The 18,930-nt window shown below is 31.2% G+C and overlaps 2 protein-coding genes across 2 annotated transcripts; both read left to right on the top strand.

Annotated features, from left to right (window-relative positions):
• The first annotated feature begins 599 nt into the window (after positions 1-599).
• LOC140059937 (uncharacterized) lies at positions 600-2,484 on the top strand. The gene is made up of 2 exons (XM_072105936.1): positions 600-704; positions 1,039-2,484. Exon 2 carries the CDS (start codon positions 1,042-1,044, stop codon positions 2,113-2,115), a length of 1,074 nt encoding a protein of 357 aa, XP_071962037.1. The 5' UTR covers positions 600-704; positions 1,039-1,041; the 3' UTR covers positions 2,116-2,484.
• A 3,531-nt stretch (positions 2,485-6,015) lies between these two features.
• LOC140059933 (uncharacterized) lies at positions 6,016-7,940 on the top strand. The gene is made up of 2 exons (XM_072105931.1): positions 6,016-6,222; positions 6,589-7,940. The coding sequence occupies exons 1-2, from the start codon at positions 6,214-6,216 to the stop codon at positions 7,795-7,797; spliced, it is 1,218 nt and encodes a 405-aa protein (XP_071962032.1). The 5' UTR covers positions 6,016-6,213; the 3' UTR covers positions 7,798-7,940.
• The last annotated feature ends 10,990 nt before the right edge of the window (positions 7,941-18,930 follow it).

The raw sequence follows: 18,930 nt of genomic DNA, 5'->3' as shown, positions 1-18,930 counted from the left end.
AATAATGTTTGTGCTATCTGACATTCCCCAGACTACAAAATAGTTAGTGAAGATATTTATTTATTTTTTGTATCAAATGTTTAATCTAACTCTTGTTTTATACTTTCTTGATTTTTAAAAATAAATATGTAAATATCAAAATGTTAAATAATGAACATTTATCACGTTACACCATTCCCAAGAAATACTCCGGCAATCACATATACTTCTAACCACATTGTCCACCACCGGCCCACACCCTTGTCGATTAGCAGTGTTTTCCTCTAGAGGACGTTTGGGCGGATTGATTGTCGATGCATCCAAAACCTGACACTCATTGAGGTTTAATTAAACACGAATAAGATAGCATTGTCATTGCCTGTAACCAATTAAAGCTCGATATTTTTTCATTTTGACACAATAGAGGTTAATAATCTTTTTGTGTGTTTGTCATTTTTTCATGTAAACGTATATCAGTATACTCATTGAGGAAACAAAACAAGTTATTACCTACGAAAGTGATCAATATTAAAGATAGAGTATCAAGTAGTGCTCATGTAATGCGTCGGTTTGGTATCAAACTACACATTTGTAAGTTAGTTCCATAATTCTTTCAACAAAGTAAAACAGACATGTACTTGTTAGTTTACCTATTGACAACGTTGGTTAAGGTTTAATTTAAAGTACTGTAGGCCTCGACAAGTTATCGTATTTTCATAAATTTGGTAATTTATCTGTTTATCTGAACTTCATAAATCGCTAATATTTATAAAGCATTTGTTAGATTTTCTAGTTAGTCCTTGGTTTAAACGCACAGTTCTTCATTACTTTTGTTTATATTTAGACATTTCAATGTGGATAGCCTCTCAACTATTAATTATTTTAAAACTCGTATATTTGTATATGTAAATCTTCGTTGATTTATTTTTTTTTTATATACATTTTTTCAATGCAGAACTTAGTTTTGTTCATTTATTATTAATTTACAAGTTTATTTTTACAAAATTCATATTCACTGAAAACTACCACGTATGCGGCATTTATTCTTTGTTTCATTAGATTATGTATTGCAGTTCGTTAACGCTGATCGTAGCTCTTGGAATATTTGCCGTAAATGGTAAATGTACAAGCGACCAAAAACTAGTGAAATTGGCTGATCGAGAGAAATGTATGTTGGAGGTAGTTTCACTTTCAAAGTGCATTATATGTTCCAGTGTTAAATTTAAGTTTCTTAAAAAGAGTGTGGATGATGTTTGCAACGAATATCAACTGGTTGCTCATCACCAATTTAATGAAAATCAACAAAATAGTGTCATTACGTCAGATGAAGAATTTCAAAGTATGGAATCCTCAACTAATGGACTGGAAAATGAGTCTAGTACTCAATTCGAGATGGATGATGATGTATCAGGTGAAGATCATATAATGGAATCTGAATTGTCAACTAGTTGTCTGAAAACTGAGTGCAGTACGCAAAGTGGCAACCATGACAATCTCTTGGTTGGAGAGAACCAGTATTTACTTGCTTATTACGCGTTTGAGTGTGACGTCAAAGATACATCTGGCAATGAACGCCATGGAAGATCTAATGGTACAGACTTAACATACACAACTGGTGTAAGTGGATTAGCCGCCAACTTCACTGGCTCTCAGAGAGTTGTTGTTGACGAGTTTAGTAATTTTGATTTTGGATCAGAATTTACAGTTAGTTTGTGGTATAAAGGTTTGGAAGGAGGTGATAACCAACAGTTTATTTTGAATAATGGTTTCCGGGACGATGGTGAATTTGAATTCAAACTTGGTCCTAATAATTTATTTGTATCACTTTTTACTTTAATCGAAGCTAGATTCGAATATGTTCCTGTGGTTCAATTTGGAGTGTGGCGACATTTGGTTTTAACCTACAATGGAAGTTGCCTAGCGTTTTATGTCAATGCAGAGATACAATCTGGTCAGTCTGATTGTTGCTCTGGTCCTATACCGATCAATTCTAACCCAGTCGTTATTGGAACAGCACATGGCAGCAACAGGCGTTATTTTCATGGCTTGATTGATGAAGTCCAATTTTACAATATTACAGTTGCTTCACAGCATGTGGAAACCTACTATTACAACGTGACTAAAATTATTAAATAAAATGGTCCAACATACCATATAAACTAATATAGCTAGCTGAGAGACATTTTTAAGAATTTTAATTTAGCTTGTCAAATACTGTCAGTAGTTTTAACACTGTAATTGTGAATTAATTGCTTTTGGTAGAATATTTAAGAAAAGAAGCTGGTTTACATAGATATATATCTGAACTAGAAATAATGTGACGTCTGAAAGAAAAAAGAAATCGCATTTATTGAAAATCGTGTTAAGATGAAAATGAAGATACTGTATTCTATTTGGATAAACGCCTCGAGGCGTTTATTGTTCAGAAGGGTTTTTATGTATTGTATAAAAATGCTTGGTAAATTGTAAATCATTGTAAATCAATTTCTTTGGGTATTACCAATGATGTGATACACCAAACGAAATAATAAATCGCATTTATTGGAAATCAATTGATTATGCTTACTAGATGAAAACTTTGTGTTATTGCGGAGAATAGATTGTTATACAGTTTTGTATTTTATTAAATGTTTAATCTTACTTTTGATTAAAGCTCGATTTATTTTTGATTTTTACACAATAGTGGTTAATCTTTTTGTTTGTTATTTGGCCATGTAAATGTATATCCATTTGAGAAAACAAAAGAGTAGTTATTATCTACAAAAGTGATCAATATTAAAGTCATTAAAAATCATTTAAATTGTCAATTGGATCAAACTACACATTTGTAAGTTAGTTTCATGATTCTCTTCAAAAATTAGAAAGATATGTACAGTACAGTACGTTAGTTTGGAACTTAAAGTAGGCCTCAACAAGTTAGCGTATTTTCATAAATTTGGTAAATGTATATGTTTATCTAAACTTAATCCAAAAGTTTAAAAGAATTTGTTGCGTTGCGTTTTCTAGTTGGTCCTTGGTATGTACTGATCGTTCCTATATTACATTTGTTATATTTGCATTTCAATCAATGTGGATATAGCCTCTCACCTATTAATTGTTTGTAAACCCGTATGTTTCTATATGTTTTTCTATTGGTATTTCTATTTTGTGTACATTTTGTCAAAATTGTGTTCATTTATCGTTAATTTACAAGTTTATGTCTTTAAGTTCACATTTTTACAGAAAACCATGCATATCCACCATCATTTTTTTTTTCACTAGATTATGTATTGCGGAGTTTTTTTTTTCTTTGAATATTTGACGTGAATATACAAGCAACCAAGTTTCAGCTCGATCGGAGCAATTTGAACATTTTGATATTTGACCTTGACGGCCTAACTCGTTTTTTTTTCTTATACCGAAACCAAGTTTGAAGACCGTGCGAACCCTAGTCTCTGAATAAATAGAAAATAAATTATATGATTAAAATTCCCCGCAAAAAAAACTTTAATTCCCAGAAGGATGATTTAGCATACAGATGGTCCAATTAGCCCCTTCCCGACCTCCGATCAAAAACTCATGAACAAGATACGAATTAGAAGATAAGCCGGACAAGATAGACCAGGTGGAGATTTCATCAAATGTCTTGTTCGCAACTAGTAGTCGTTTTCGCCATTGGTGGAAAGAAAGAAAGAAGGTTTTTGTCTGTCAAATGGAATTCAGTCAGCAGCAGCTAACTGGATAAAGACATTTTCTGTAGCTCTTATCCCTGATCTTATACAAGATGGCAACATAAAAAGAAAACGGCAGACTGTAATAATTATTCCACTTTACGATAAATAACTACTATTCTTTTGGAAAAAAAAATAATTTTTCTTAAAAAAAAGTAATTTAAAGAAAAAAAACTAAAATTGTTTATCAGAAAATGTTTTTTTGTTTAAAATTAATCGTTACGTTTGGCTTTATATGTGAAATCAGAAGTGAATAACTTTATTAAAACTGCAAAACGGACTATTGAGAGTCTGATTGGGTGAAAATACATCTTTAAAGGCAGATTTACACAGACGAGTGATAGCGGTAAACGGTAATCGGATAACAATAATCTATATATAAATTTACGTAAGGGCAAAATTCGGTAAATCGCGCCTTACTTCTATAATTTTTACTCGATGGTATATAAAGTTGGTTCGTACTTTCGGTACTGATTTTAACCACCTTATGTAACCCTGTTTACTAATTAAATTAAGTTAGATAATAAGTTATTGACGGTTAAAACGAATTTAGGTTCCAAGATTTGCCCCAAATAGGGGTGTTTTCCGACCGTGGTATACACTGTATAATGGATGTCCGTCTTGAAAAATACCCGCCACAAAAATGGGAGGAGGCTTCGCATTTTCCTATCTCCTCCTACGATAATTGTTTTTAATAGCTGAAAACCGGTTGAACAGCTAGAGTACACCATCATAATGTTGAAGACAGGCCGATTTTCTTTAAAAAATACTATTTTGATAGATTTAATATACGATTATACAAATCTATTGATTTGCGATGAATGGAACATCCCAATCTCTCAGTCTGCCAGAGTTTGGTTTAACACAAGTACTGTAGGTAAATTTATGAGCCCTTGGTTTAACACATACGGTAGGTAAATATATGGGCCCTTTGAGAATAAACTTGCGAGATTGTGGATAGGCTCTACTGTTAGATATATAAACACATTATTATATACAAATAAGCTTTATACTGACAGTTCTTTCTCAACGTTTGTATTAATTAATAATTACCAAATATAAACGTCGTAGTGGTGTATCGTGACATGCTACTTTAATATTTCAATCGATTATGACAGTGACAGTTTTAACTAAACTAAATAAAGAATGTTCTCTAATATAATTAGGAATCTCTTGCCATACACGGGGAAAATTAGTGTACAATGAATATTTAAAAGAAATAAATAAATAAATAAAATAAAAAAAGTATTAAATCGCAAATGTTTTACTGTATTTAGAGGTATATTATTTATAGGCCTATAAAACATGAAAAAAATATTTCGTTACTGAGTGGATAAAGAATATATTTAAAAATTGTTCCTCTTTGTACCTATCCGCTTTCCCATCCCTCTCTACCCTAATGTTACATACAAAACACAAATTGGGTTTCTTTAAATGAGTCCAAATCAAAAACTTGGACTCATTTTGTGATAAGTTTCTCCTTCGGAAGTAATTCCCAGGGTGCTAATTTTAGTTGACTACATAAATCATCGTGTCTATTTATTCGTTTCTGTAAACGACAATGTATAGGCCTATAGTCCTGCGGTACGTACATTTGAAATCGCCAGTTTTGTTACGCTGAAATTACTGTGTATTCGAGAACCATCTCTGGGCACGACCTTGATGGTACGCGAGCGAAGCGAGCGTACCATCTAGTAATATAAAATCTATACTATATTTACCCAAAAAGCGGACGGGCGGTTGAGAAGAAACTCCGCTCAGGATAGCGGGACAATCTACACGGTTTTACGCCTATCGTTACCACTCATCTGTGCCTTTATAAGAGGTTCGGAGATTGATGGTCAATGCTAGACTCAAATATTAACACTCGTTAAGTTTACCTGGAATAAGGAATGTTAGAATCCTATATTCTCATTGCCTGTAACCAATTAAAACGCTTTATTTTTGCACAATACTGGTTGAACATCTTTTTGTGTGTTTGTCATGTAAATGTATACAGTGTAGCCTACCTGTACTTTGAGACAACATAACGAGTTATTACCATACGAAAGTTATAAAATATATAAAATTATTCAATAAAATGTTTAAAATGTAATATAAAGGGGCAATTCGTACATTTAAAATTTCACAGTAAAACTAATATTTAAAATACTGGTTTACACATTGATACTGTGGTACGTCTATTGTATATAAATCAAGTCATAAATTGAATATTGATTAAAAAGAGAAAACTGCCTTTAACTAATATTGACTTAATCATCTTTGTGTATTCTGGCATTGTCATGTAACTGTATATTGGTTTTACTTTTTTTTAGAGAGAGAAAGATCAATATAACGTGACGAGTATACAAAAAGGATTTATTCGTGTAACAGTATTGTAAGATAATACATTCAGAAAGTCTTCTGTAGGAATATGCGCTTGTTATTGTATTGTAACTATTGTGAAGTTCATGTGATTGGCTACATTATGAAGTTAAGCATGTGACGCTTCTGCTATTTCCGTCGATTTATTACAATCTGGTTCATGTTGAAGGTAACATAATTTCGTAATTTTCTGTTATCGTTATTTATTTTCCATTTGTCTCCTTTGATTGACTGTCATTTGTTCACTATGTTTATTGGGCAAAAATGTGGAGAACCTCTAAACTCTAAGGCAATCACAGGATGATGATTTTTGGAGACCATATCTGTAGTTGCGACACGATCAGTTCCACATCCCTAACATACACCGTGCGCCGCGGAGATTATTTATAGTACTGTTGGTATTTGTCGCAGCCAGACATAAGATCAAAGGACTGTAGTTCCTATCCTTGCTTTAACTAACTCGTATTTCCAAGTTTGTTTTTTTAATACGAATTAACAGCTAGTTTTCACATACAGTTTTATTTTGTTTTATCAGATTATGTATTACAGCGTGTTAACGTTGATCGTGGTTCTTTCAATTTTTGACGTAAATGGTAAACGTCAAACAAAATGTGGAAACAACCAAAAACTGGTGAAATTGGCAGATCTGGAGAAATGTATGTTGAAAGTGGTTTCACTATCAAAATGCATTACATATTCCCATGTTAAAACGGATGATGTTTGCAATAAATATCAACTGATTGGCTTTGGTTTGGCTAACCGATTCAATGAGAATCAAAATGAAGGAGTTGATAATACAAATATAATAGAAACGGAATCCTCAACTAATGGTCTGGGAAATGAGTCTTGTACTCAATCCGAGATGAATGGTAATATGACATCAGATGAAGACGGTCGTAATACAATGGTATTAACGGAATCCTTAACTAATGGTCTGGAAAACGAGTTTAGTACACAATCGGAGATGAATGATGATGTCGTGACATCAAATGAAGTTCATACAATGGAATTTGAATTGTCAACTAATTGTCTGGAAGGTGAGTCTAGTACTCAAACTGACACCCATCAACACAATGTCTTGGTTGGAGAGAACCAGTACTTACTTGCTTATTACGCATTTGAGTGTGACGTCAAAGATACATCTGGCAATGAACGCCATGGAAGATCTAATGGTACAGACTTAACATACACAACTGGTGTAAGTGGTCTAGCCGCCAACTTCACTGGCTCTCAGAGCATTGTTGTAGATGAGTTCAGTAACTTTGATTTTGGATTAGAATTTACGGTTAGTCTGTGGTATAAAAGTTTCGAAAGAGGTGATCGTAAACAGTTTATTTTGAATAATGGTTTCCATGAGGATGGTGAAATTGAAATTAAACTTGGTCATATGATGAATGATCCTAATTTAACAGTATTACTTTTTACCCGACGTGAATCTAGATTTAAGTATAAGCCTGTGGTTCAATTTGGAGTGTGGCGACATGTGGTTTTAACCTATAACGGCATTTACGCAGCTGTATATGTCAATGCACAAATACAAGCTGGTCAGTCTGGCTGTTGCTCTGGTCAGTCTGACTGTTGCTCTGGTCCTATACCAATCAATCCTAACCCAATCGTTATTGGAACAGCACATAAAAAGATCGAACGTTATTTCTATGGCTTGATTGACGAAGTCCAATTTTACAATAGTTCTGTGACATCACAACAAGTGGAAGCCTATTATTATAATGTGATTGAAATTTAATGTTGATTTCTGAGTGACGCATAATCGTCTGTTAACCTGTTTAAATATAGTAAACTATAGGCTTACTCTGAATTCGTAATTCGTTTTTGGCCTTAGTACCAACATTGTAAATTTATTTCTTTAGGTAGGAAATTTAAAGATATTTTGACCCCTGAAAAAATAATTGTAATGTAATTTTAATGTCACATTTAGATATTCACTTTTCCCCAAATTTTGGATCGAAAATTAAAATTATTATTATACCTGAAAATAATGTAATTTTAAGCAAAAAGTATTCTGTCTGTTTTTGGTTAAATTTAACCGTTTATTTTGTCTTTTTGTAAGTAAAATCAGTATGTTTGTTGGTTTTCTTTTTTTACATAAGTAAATAACTTGATAAAAATTCCAAATGGCCTAATCAAAATCAGCTTTTATTAATCTTAATTTTCATACATCTTTAAGTAAATCAATAGTAAATCTGCTTTTATTAATCTTCATTTTTCATACATCTTTAAGTAAATCAATAGTAAATCTGCTTTTATTAATCTTCATTTTTCATACATCTTTAAGTAAATCAATAGTAAATCTGCTTTTATTAATCTTCATTTTTTATACATCTTTAAGTAAATCAATAGTAAATCTGCTTTTATTAATCTTCATTTTTCATACATCTTTAAGTAAATCAATAGTAAATCTGCTTTTATTAATCTTCATTTTTCATACATCTTTAAGTAAATCAATAGTAAATCTCATTTATTGGAAATCAATTGTTTATGTTTATTGGTTTTGTGTTATTGCGGAGAATATTAAACAAATTCTACAAAATAGTTTCTTCTTCTTTCCCTTTTCAGGGAATTTATTAGTTCAATGTATATTGGCCTTTGGCCCTAATAAAAACAAATAAAAAATAACTATAACTTAAGATAATGATTTCTTCTTTCAAAAGCAAAGTAGACGTATTTTCTTAAATTATAAGTAAAATTTGTGTTGGAAAGTAATAAACATAGCTTATTAATAGAAGTAAAAACATGAATAAATCTTGGAATAAAACTTTTTCTTAAATCATTATAAAATGTGCATTGCTATTGTTTTACATAATTTACACGTTCTCTTATACCTTTCTACACCCTCCCATCTGCCCTTTTCAATTTCTAGCTCTAATATCCCTAAACGTAACTTAGTTAATAATCTTCTTTGTTTAAAATTAATGATGTTGGTCAAGTGATAACTTAAACATATTTCTTTTTTATAAAGAGAAAAGAGCCTTAACTTATTATGTGAACTAAATTTTTGAATGCATTTTTGTTTTTCAATATCACATAAGCGCAACTTAAATTCTCTAAAAAATAAACCTTTACTATTAACATATTGTTGTAACCATATATAACCAAAACCAAAGGTAAGTGTTTGACCTGTTGTGCCCAACAATTCTCATTACGGTTAACTTTTCTAAGTTGAAACTCATAACCCTTAAAAATGAATCTGTCATGATCTAAAGTAATAATATGTAACCAAAATCTTATAACTGTAACTAAACAATCCAAAGAAAGTGGTAATCTACCTAACTCAGAAATAACAGCGGTATTTGGTGCATTTTTCCCAACTTGCAATAAATATCTACACAATTTTGTATGTGTTTTTTCAATAATGTTTGTGCTATCTGACATTCCCCAGACTACAAAATAGTTAGTGAAGATATTTATTTTTTTTTGTATCAAATGTTTAATCTAACTCTTGTTTTATACTTTCTTGATTTTTAAAAATAAATATGTAAATATCAAAATGTTAAATAATGAACATTTATCACGTTACACCATTCCCAAGAAATACTCCGGCAATCACATATACTTCTAACCACATTGTCCACCACCGGCCCACACCCTTGTCGATTAGCAGTGTTTTTCTCTAAAGGACGTTTGGGCGGATTGATGGTCGATGCATCCAAAACCTGACACTCATTGAGGTTTAATTAAACACGAATAAGATAGCATTGTCATTGCCTGTAACCAATTAAAGCTCGATATTTTTTCATTTTGACACAATAGAGGTTAATAATCTTTTTCTGTGTTTGTCATTTTTTCATGTAAACGTATATCAGTATACTCATTGAGGAAACAAAACAAGTTATTACCTACGAAAGTGATCAATACTAAAGATAGAGTATCCAGTAGTGCTCATGTAATGCGTCGGTTTGGTATCAAACTACACATTTGTAATTCCATAATTCTTTCAACAAAGTAAAACAGACATGTACTTGTTAGTTTACCTATTGACAACGTTGGTTAAGGTTTAATTTAAAGTACATTAGGCCTCGAAAAGTTATCGTATTTTCATAAATTTGGTAATTTATCTGTTTATCTAAACTTCATAAATCGCTAATATTTATAAAGCATTTGTTAGATTTTCTAGTTAGTCCTTGGCTTAAACGCACAGTTCTTCATTACTTTTGTTTATATTTAGACATTTCAATGTGGATAGCCTCTCAACTATTAATTATTTTAAAACTCGTATATTTGTATATGTAAATCTTCGTTGATTTATTTTTTTTTATATACATTTTGTCAATGCAGAACTTAGTTTTGTTCATTTATTATTAATTTACAAGTTTATTTTTACAAAATTCATATTCACTGAAAACTACCACCTATGCGGCATTTATTCTTTGTTTCATTAGATTATGTATTGCAGTTCGTTTACGCTGATCGTAGCTCTTGGAATATTTGCCGTAAACGGTAAATGTACAAGCGACCAAAAACTAGTGAAATTGGCTGATCGAGAGAAATGTATGTTGGAGGTAGTTTCACTTTCAAAGTGCATTATACGTTCCAGTGTTAAATTTAAGTTTCTTAAAAAGAGTGTGGATGATGTTTGCAACGAATATCAACTGGTTGCTCATCACCAATTTAATGAAAATCAACAAAATAGTGTCATTACGTCAGATGAAGAATTTCAAAGTATGGAATTCTCAACTAATGGACTGGAAAATGAGTCTAGTACTCAATTCGAGATGGATGATGATGTATCAGGTGAAGATCATATAATGGAATCTGAATTGTCAACTAATTGTCTGAAAACTGAGTCCAGTACGCAAAGTGGCAACCATGACAATCTCTTGGTTGGAGAGAACCAGTATTTACTTGCTTATTACGCGTTTGAGTGTGACGTCAAAGATACATCTGGCAATGAACGCCATGGAAGATCTCATGGTACAGACTTAACATACACAACTGGTGTAAGTGGATTAGCCGCCAACTTCACTGGCTCTCAGAGAGTTGTTGTTGACGAGTTTAGTAATTTTGATTTTGGATCAGAATTTACAGTTAGTTTGTGGTATAAAGGTTTGGAAGGAGGTGATAACCAACAGTTTATTTTGAATAATGGTTTCCGGGAAGATGGTGAATTTGAATTCAGACTTGGTCCTAATACTTTATTGGTATCACTTTTTACTTTAATCAAATCTAGATTCAAATATGTTCCTGTGGTTCAATTTGGAGTGTGGCGACATTTGGTTTTAACCTACAATGGAAGTTGCCTAGCGTTTTATGTCAATGCAGAGATACAATCTGGTCAGTCTGATTGTTGCTCTGGTCCTATACCGATCAATTCTAACCCAGTCGGTATTGGAACAGCACATGGCAGCAACGGCCGTTATTTTTATGGCTTGATTGATGAAGTTCAATTTTACAATATTACAGTTGCTTCACAGTATGTGGAAACCTACTATAATTACAACGCGACTGAAATTATTAAATAAAATGGTCCAACAATACCATATAAACTAATATAGCTAGCTGAGAATTTGGAGACATTTTTAAGAATTTTAATTTAGCTTGTCAAATACTGTAGTTTTAGCACTGTAATTGTGAATTAATTGCTTTCGGTAGAATATTTAAGAAAAGAAGCTGGTTTACATAGATATATATCTGAACTAGAAATAATGTGACGTCTGAAAGAAAAAAGAAATCGCATTTATTGAAAATCGTGTTAAGATGAAAATGAAGATACTGTATTCTATTTGGATAAACGCCTCGAGGCGTTTATTGTTCAGAAGGGTTTTTATGTATTGTATAAAAATGCTTGGTAAATTGTAGATCATTGTAAATCAATTTCAAACGACATCACAACAAGTGGAAGCCTATTATTATAATGTGATTGAAATTTAAAGTTGATTTCTGAGTGACGCATAATCGTTTTTTAACATGTTTAAAAATAAAAGGCTTACTCTGAATTCGTAGTTCGTTTTTGGCCTTAGTACCAACATTGTAAATTTATTTCTTTAGGTAGGAAATTTAAAGATATTTCGACCCCTGAAAAAATAATTGTAATGTAATTTTAATGTCACATTTAGATATTCACTTTTCCCCACATTTTGGATCGAAAATTAAAATTGTTATTATACCTGAAAATAATGTAATTTTAAGCAAAAAGTATTCTGTCTGTTTTTGGTTAAATTTAACCGTTTATTTTGTCTTTTTGTAAGTAAAATCAGTATGTTTGTTGGTTTTCTTTTTTTTTACATAAGTAAATAACTTGATAAAAATTCCAAATGGCCTAATCAAAATCTGCTTTTATTAATCTTCATTTTTCATACATCTTTAAGTAAATCAATAGTAAATCTGCTTTTATTAATCTTCATTTTTCATACATCTTTAAGTAAATCAATAGTAAATCTGCTTTTATTAATCTTCATTTTTCATACATCTTTAAGTAAATCAATAGTAAATCTGCTTTTATTAATCTTCATTTTTCATACATCTTTAAGTAAATCAATAGTAAATCTGCTTTTATTAATCTTCATTTTTCATACATCTTTAAGTAAATCAATAGTAAATCTGCTTTTATTAATCTTCATTTTTCATACATCTTTAAGTAAATCAATAGTAAATCTCATTTATTGCAAATCAATTGTTTATGTTTATTGGTTTTGTGTTATTGCGGAGAATATTAAACAAATTCTACAAAATAGTTTCTTCTTCTTTCCCTCTTCAGGGAATTTATTAGTTCAATGTATATTGGCCTTTGGCCCTAATACAAACAAATAAAAAATAACTATAACTTAAGATAATGATTTCTTCTTTCAAAAGCAAAGTAGACGTATTTTCCTAAATTATAAGTAAAATTTGTGTTGGAAAGTAATAAACATAGCTTATTAATATAAGTAAAAACACGAATAAATCTTGGAATAAAACTTTTTCTTAAATCATTATAAAATGTGCATTGCAAAATAAAATGATATTCATACTCAATAATGTTCTTTTTACATAATTTACACGTTCTCTTATACCTTTCTACACCCTCCCATCTGCCCTTTTCAATTTCTAGCTCTAATATCCCTAAACGTAACTTAGTTAATAATCTTCTTTGTTTAAAATTAATTATGTTGGTCAAGTGATAACTTAAACATATTTCTTTTTTATAAAGAGAAAAGAGCCTTAACTTATTATGTGAACTAAATTTTGAATGCATTTTGTTTTTCAATATCACATAAGCGCAACTTAAATTCTCTCAAAAATAAACCTTTACTATTAACATATTGTTGTAACCATATATAACCAAAACCAGTAGAAAAAGGTAAGTGTTTGACCTGTTGTGCCCAACAATTCTCATTACGGTTAACTTTTCTAAGTTGAAACTCATAACCCTTAAAAATGAATCTGTCATGATCTAAAGTAATAATATGTAACCAAAATCTTATAACTGTAACTAAACAATCCAAAGAAAGTGGTAATCTACCTAACTCAGAAATAACAGCGGTATTTGGTGCATTTTTCCCAACTTGAAATAAATATCTACAAAATTTAGTATGTGTTTTTTCAATAATGTTTGTGCCATATGACATTCCCCAGACTACAAAATAATTAGTGAAGATATTTATTTATTTTTTGTATCAAATGTTTATTCTAACTCTTGTTTTATACTTTCTTGATTTTTAAAAATAAATATGTAAATATCAAAATGTTAAATAATGGACATTTATCATGTTACACCATTCCCAAGAAAAACTCCGGCAATCACATATACTTCTAACCACATTGTCCACCACCGGCCCACACCCTTGTCGATTAGCAGTGTTTTCCTCTAGAGGACGTTTGGGCGGATTGATTGTCGATGCATCCAAAACCTGACACTCATTGAGGTTTAATTAAACACGAATAAGATAGCATTGTCATTGCCTGTAACCAATTAAAGCTCGATATTTTTTCATTTTGACACAATAGAGGTTAATAATCTTTTTGTGTGTTTGTCATTTTTTCATGTAAACGTATATCAGTATACTCATTGAGGAAACAAAACCAGTTATTACCTACGAAAGTAATCAATACTAAAGATAGAGTATCCAGTAGTGCTCATGTAATGCGTCGGTTTGGTATCAAACTACACATTTGTAAGTTAGTTCCATAATTCTTTCAACAAAGTAAAACAGACATGTACTTGTTAGTTTACCTATTGACAACGTTGGTTAAGGTTTAATTTAAAGTAGGCCTACTGTAGGCCTCGACAAGTTATCGTATTTTCATAAATTTGGTAATTTATCTGTTTATCTGAACTTCATAAATCGCTAATATTTATAAAGCATTTGTTAGATTTTCTAGTTAGTCCTTGGTTTAAACGCACAGTTCTTCATTACTTTTGTTTATATTTAGACATTTCAATGTGGATAGCCTCTCAACTATTAATTATTTTAAATCTCGTATATTTGTATATGTAAATCTTCGTTGATTTTTTTTTTTTTTTATAAACATTTTGTCAATGCAGAACTTAGTTTTGTTCATTATTATTAATTTACAAGTTTATTTTTACAAAATTCATATTCACTGAAAACTACCACGTATGCGGCATTTATTCTTTGTTTCATTAGATTATGTATTGCAGTTCGTTAACGCTGATCGTAGCTCTTGGAATATTTGCCGTAAATGGTAAATGTACAAGCGACCAAAAATTAGTGAAACTGGCTGATCGAGAGAAATGTATGTTGGAGGTAGTGTTACTTTCAAAGTGCATTATATGTTCCAGTGTTAAATTTAAGTTTCTTAAAAAGAGTGTGGATGATGTTTGCAACGAATATCAACTGGTTGCTCATCACCAATTTAATGAAAATCAACAAAATAGTGTCATGACGTCAGATGAAGAATTTCAAAGTATGGAATCCTCAACTAATGGACTGGAAAATGAGTCTAGTACTCAATTCGAGATGGATGATGATGTATCAGGTGAAGATCATATAATGGAATCTGAATTGTCAACTAATTGTCTGAAAACTGAGTCCAGTACGCAAAGTGGCAACTATGACAATCTCTTGGTTGGAGAGAACCAGTATTTACTTGCTTATTACGCGTTTGAGTGTGACGTCAAAGATACATCTGGCAATGAACGCCATGGAAGATCTAATGGTACAGACTTAACATACACAACTGGTGTAAGTGGATTAGCCGCCAACTTCACTGGCTCTCAAAGAGTTGTTGTTGACGAGTTTAGTCATTTTGATTTTGGATCAGAATTTACAGTTAGTTTGTGGTATAAAGGTTTGGAAGGAGGTGATAACCAACAGTTTATTTTGAATAATGGTTTCCGGGACGATGGTGAATTTGAATTCAAACTTGGTCCTAATAATTTATTTGTATCACTTTTTACTTTATTCCGATCTATTTCTAGATTCGAATATGTTCCTGTGACTCAATTTGGAGTGTGGCGACATTTGGTTTTAACCTACAATGGAAGTTGCCTAGCGTTTTATGTCAATGCAGAGATACAATCTGGTCAGTCTGATTGTTGCTCTGGTCCTATACCGATCAATTCTAACCCAGTCGTTATTGGAACAGCACATGGCAGCAACAGGCGTTATTTTTATGGCTTGATTGATGAAGTCCAATTTTACAATATTACAGTTGCTTCACAGCATGTGGAAACCTACTATTACAACGCGACTGAAATTATTAAATAAAATGGTCCAACAATACCATATAAACTAATATAGCTAGCTGAGAATTTGGAGACATTTTTAAGAATTTTAATTTAGCTTGTCAAATACTTTTAGCACTGTAATTGTGAATTAATTGCTTTCGGTAGAATATTTAAGAAAAGAAGCTGGTTTACATAGATATATATCTGAACTAGAAATAATGTGACGTCTGAAAGAAAAAAGAAATCGCATTTATTGAAAATCGTGTTAAGATGAAAATGAAGATACTGTATTCTATTTGGATAAACGCCTCGAGGCGTTTATTGTTCAGAAGGGTTTTTATGTATTGTATAAAAATGCTTGGTAAATTGTAAATCATTGTAAATCAATTTCTTTGGGTATTACCAATGATGTGATACACCAAACGAAATAATAAATCGCATTTATTGGAAATCAATTGATTATGCTTACTAGATGAAAACTTTGTGTTATTGCGGAGAATAGATTGTTATACAGTTTTGTATTTTATTAAATGTTTAATCTTACTTTTGATTTTTGCTTGCTTGATTGATGAAAATAAATGTGTAAATATCAAAATGTTAAATAACTGAAATTCCTTACACCGGTAATCACATGTACTTATAAATACATATATATCAAAATCACATTTTGTCCACCACATGACCACACCCTGGTCGATTAGCAGTGTTTTACTCTAGAGGAGGTTTGGGCGGATGAGTGGCCGACGTTGGATCTAAAACTTGACACTCATTGAGTTTACCTTGACACGAATACAATCGAGTCTTATTTCAATTTCGTGTAACCAATTAAAGCTCGATTTATTTTTGATTTTTACACAATAGTGGTTAATCTTTTTGTTTGGCCATGTAAATGTATATCCATTTGAGAAAACAAAAGAGTAGTTTTTATCTACAAAAGTGATCAATATTAAAGTCATTAAAAATCATTTAAATTGTCAATTGGATCAAACTACACATTTGTAAGTTAGTTTCATGATTCTCTTCAAAAAATTAGAAAGATAGGTACAGTACAGTACGTTAGTTTGGAACTTAAAGTAGGCCTCAACAAGTTAGCGTATTTTCATAAAATTGGTAAATGTATATGTTTATCTAAACTTAATCCAAAAGTTTAAAAGAATTTGTTGCGTTTTCTAGTTGGTCTTTGGTATGTACTGATCGTTCCTATATTACATTTGTTATATTTGCATTTCAATCAATGTGGATATAGCCTCTCACCTATTAATTGTTTGTAAACCCGTATGTTTCTATATGTAAATTTTCTATTTGTATTTCTATTTTGTGTACATTTTGTCAAAATTGTGTTCATTTATCGTTAATTTACAAGTTTATGTCATTAAGTTCACATTTTTACAGAAAACCATGCATATCCACCATCATTTTTTTTTTCACTAGATTATGTATTGCGGAGTTTTTTCTTTGAATATTTGACGTGAATATACAAGCAACCAAGTTTCAGCTCGATCGGAGCAATTTGAACATTTTGATATTTGACCTTGACGGCCTAACTCGTTTTTTTTCTTATACCGAAACCAAGTTTGAAGACCGTGCGAACCCTAGTCTCTGAATAAATAGAAAATAAATTATATGATTAAAATTCCCCGCAAAAAAAAACTTTAATTCCCAGAAGGATGATTTAGCATACAGATGGTCCAATTAGCCCCTTCCCGACCTCCGATCAAAAACTCATGAACAAGATACGAATTAAAAGATAAGTCGGACAAGATAGACCAGGTGGAGATTTCATCAAATGTCTTGTTCGCAACTAGTAGTCGTTTTCGCCATTGGTGGAAAGAAAGAAAGAAAGTTTTTGTCTGTCAAATGGAATTCAGTCAGCAGCAGCTAACTGGATAAAAACATTTTCTGTAGCTCTTATCCCTGATCTTATACAAGATGGCAACATAAAAAGAAAACGACAGACTGTAATAATTATTCCACTTTAAAACAAAACAACGATAAATAACTACTATTCTTTTGAAAAAAAAAATAATTTTTCTTAAAAAAAAGTAATTTAAAGAAAAAAAACTAAAATTGTTTATCAGAAAATGTTTTTTTGTTTAAAATTAATCGTTTCGTTTGGCTTTATATGTGAAATCAGAAGTGAATAACTTTATTAAAACTGCAAAACGGACTATTGAGAGTCTGATTGGGTGAAAATACATCTTTAAAGGCAGATTTACACAGACGAGTGATAGCGGTAAACGGTAATCGGATAACAATAATAATATAAAATCTATACTATATTTACCCAAAAAGCGGACGGGCGGTTGAGAAGAAACTCCGCTCAGGATAGCGGGACAATCTACACGGTTTTACGCTTATCGTTACCACTCATCTGTGCCTTTATAAGAGGTTCGGAGATTGATGGTCAATGCTAGACTCAAATATTAGCACTCGTTAAGTTTACCTGGAATAAGGAATGTTAGAATCCTATATTCTCATTGCCTGTAACCAATTAAAACGCTTTATTTTTGCACAATACTGGTTGAACATCTTTTTGTGTGTTTGTCATGTAAATGTATACAGTGTAGCCTACCTGTACTTTGAGACAACATAACGAGTTATTACCATACGAAAGTTATAAAATATATAAAATTATTCAATAAAATGTTTAAAATGTAATATAAAGGGGCAATTCGTACATTTAAAATTTCACAGTAAAACTAATATTTAAAATACTGGTTTACACATTGATACTGTGGTACGTCTATTGTATATAAATCAAGTCATAAATTGAATATTGATTAAAAAGAGAAAACTGCCTTTAACTAATATTGACTTAATCATCTTTGTGTATTCTGGCATTGTCATGTAACTGTATATTGGTTTTACTTTTTTTTAGAGAGAGAAAGATCAATATAACGTGACGAGTATACAAAAAGAATTTATTCGTGTAACAGTATTGTAAGATAATACATTCAGAAAGTCTTCTGTAGGAATATGCGCTTGTTATTGTATTGTAACTATTGTGAAGTTCATGTGATTGGCTACATTATGAAGTTAAGCATGTGATGCTTCTGCTATTTCCGTCGATTTATTACAATCTGGTTCATGTTGAAGGTAACATAATTTCGTAATTTTCTGTTATCGTTATTTATTTTCCATTTGTCTCCTTTGATTGACTGTCATTTGTTCACTATGTTTATTGGGCAAAAATGTGGAGAACCTCTAAACTCTAAGGCAATCACAGGATGATGATTTTCGGAGATCATACGG

The sequence above is a fragment of the Antedon mediterranea genome, chromosome 10 (assembly GCF_964355755.1).
Source record: "Antedon mediterranea chromosome 10, ecAntMedi1.1, whole genome shotgun sequence".
Classification (NCBI taxonomy): domain Eukaryota; kingdom Metazoa; phylum Echinodermata; class Crinoidea; order Comatulida; family Antedonidae; genus Antedon; species Antedon mediterranea.
Note: the sequence above shows the minus strand (reverse complement) of the source record. Positions and strands in the feature narration are given on the sequence as shown.

Bases quoted from the DNA above. Each gene is read 5' to 3' on its own strand.
- LOC140059937 (XM_072105936.1), top strand. From the start codon at position 1,042: ATGTATTGCAGTTCGTTAACGCTGATCGTAGCTCTTGGAATATTTGCC.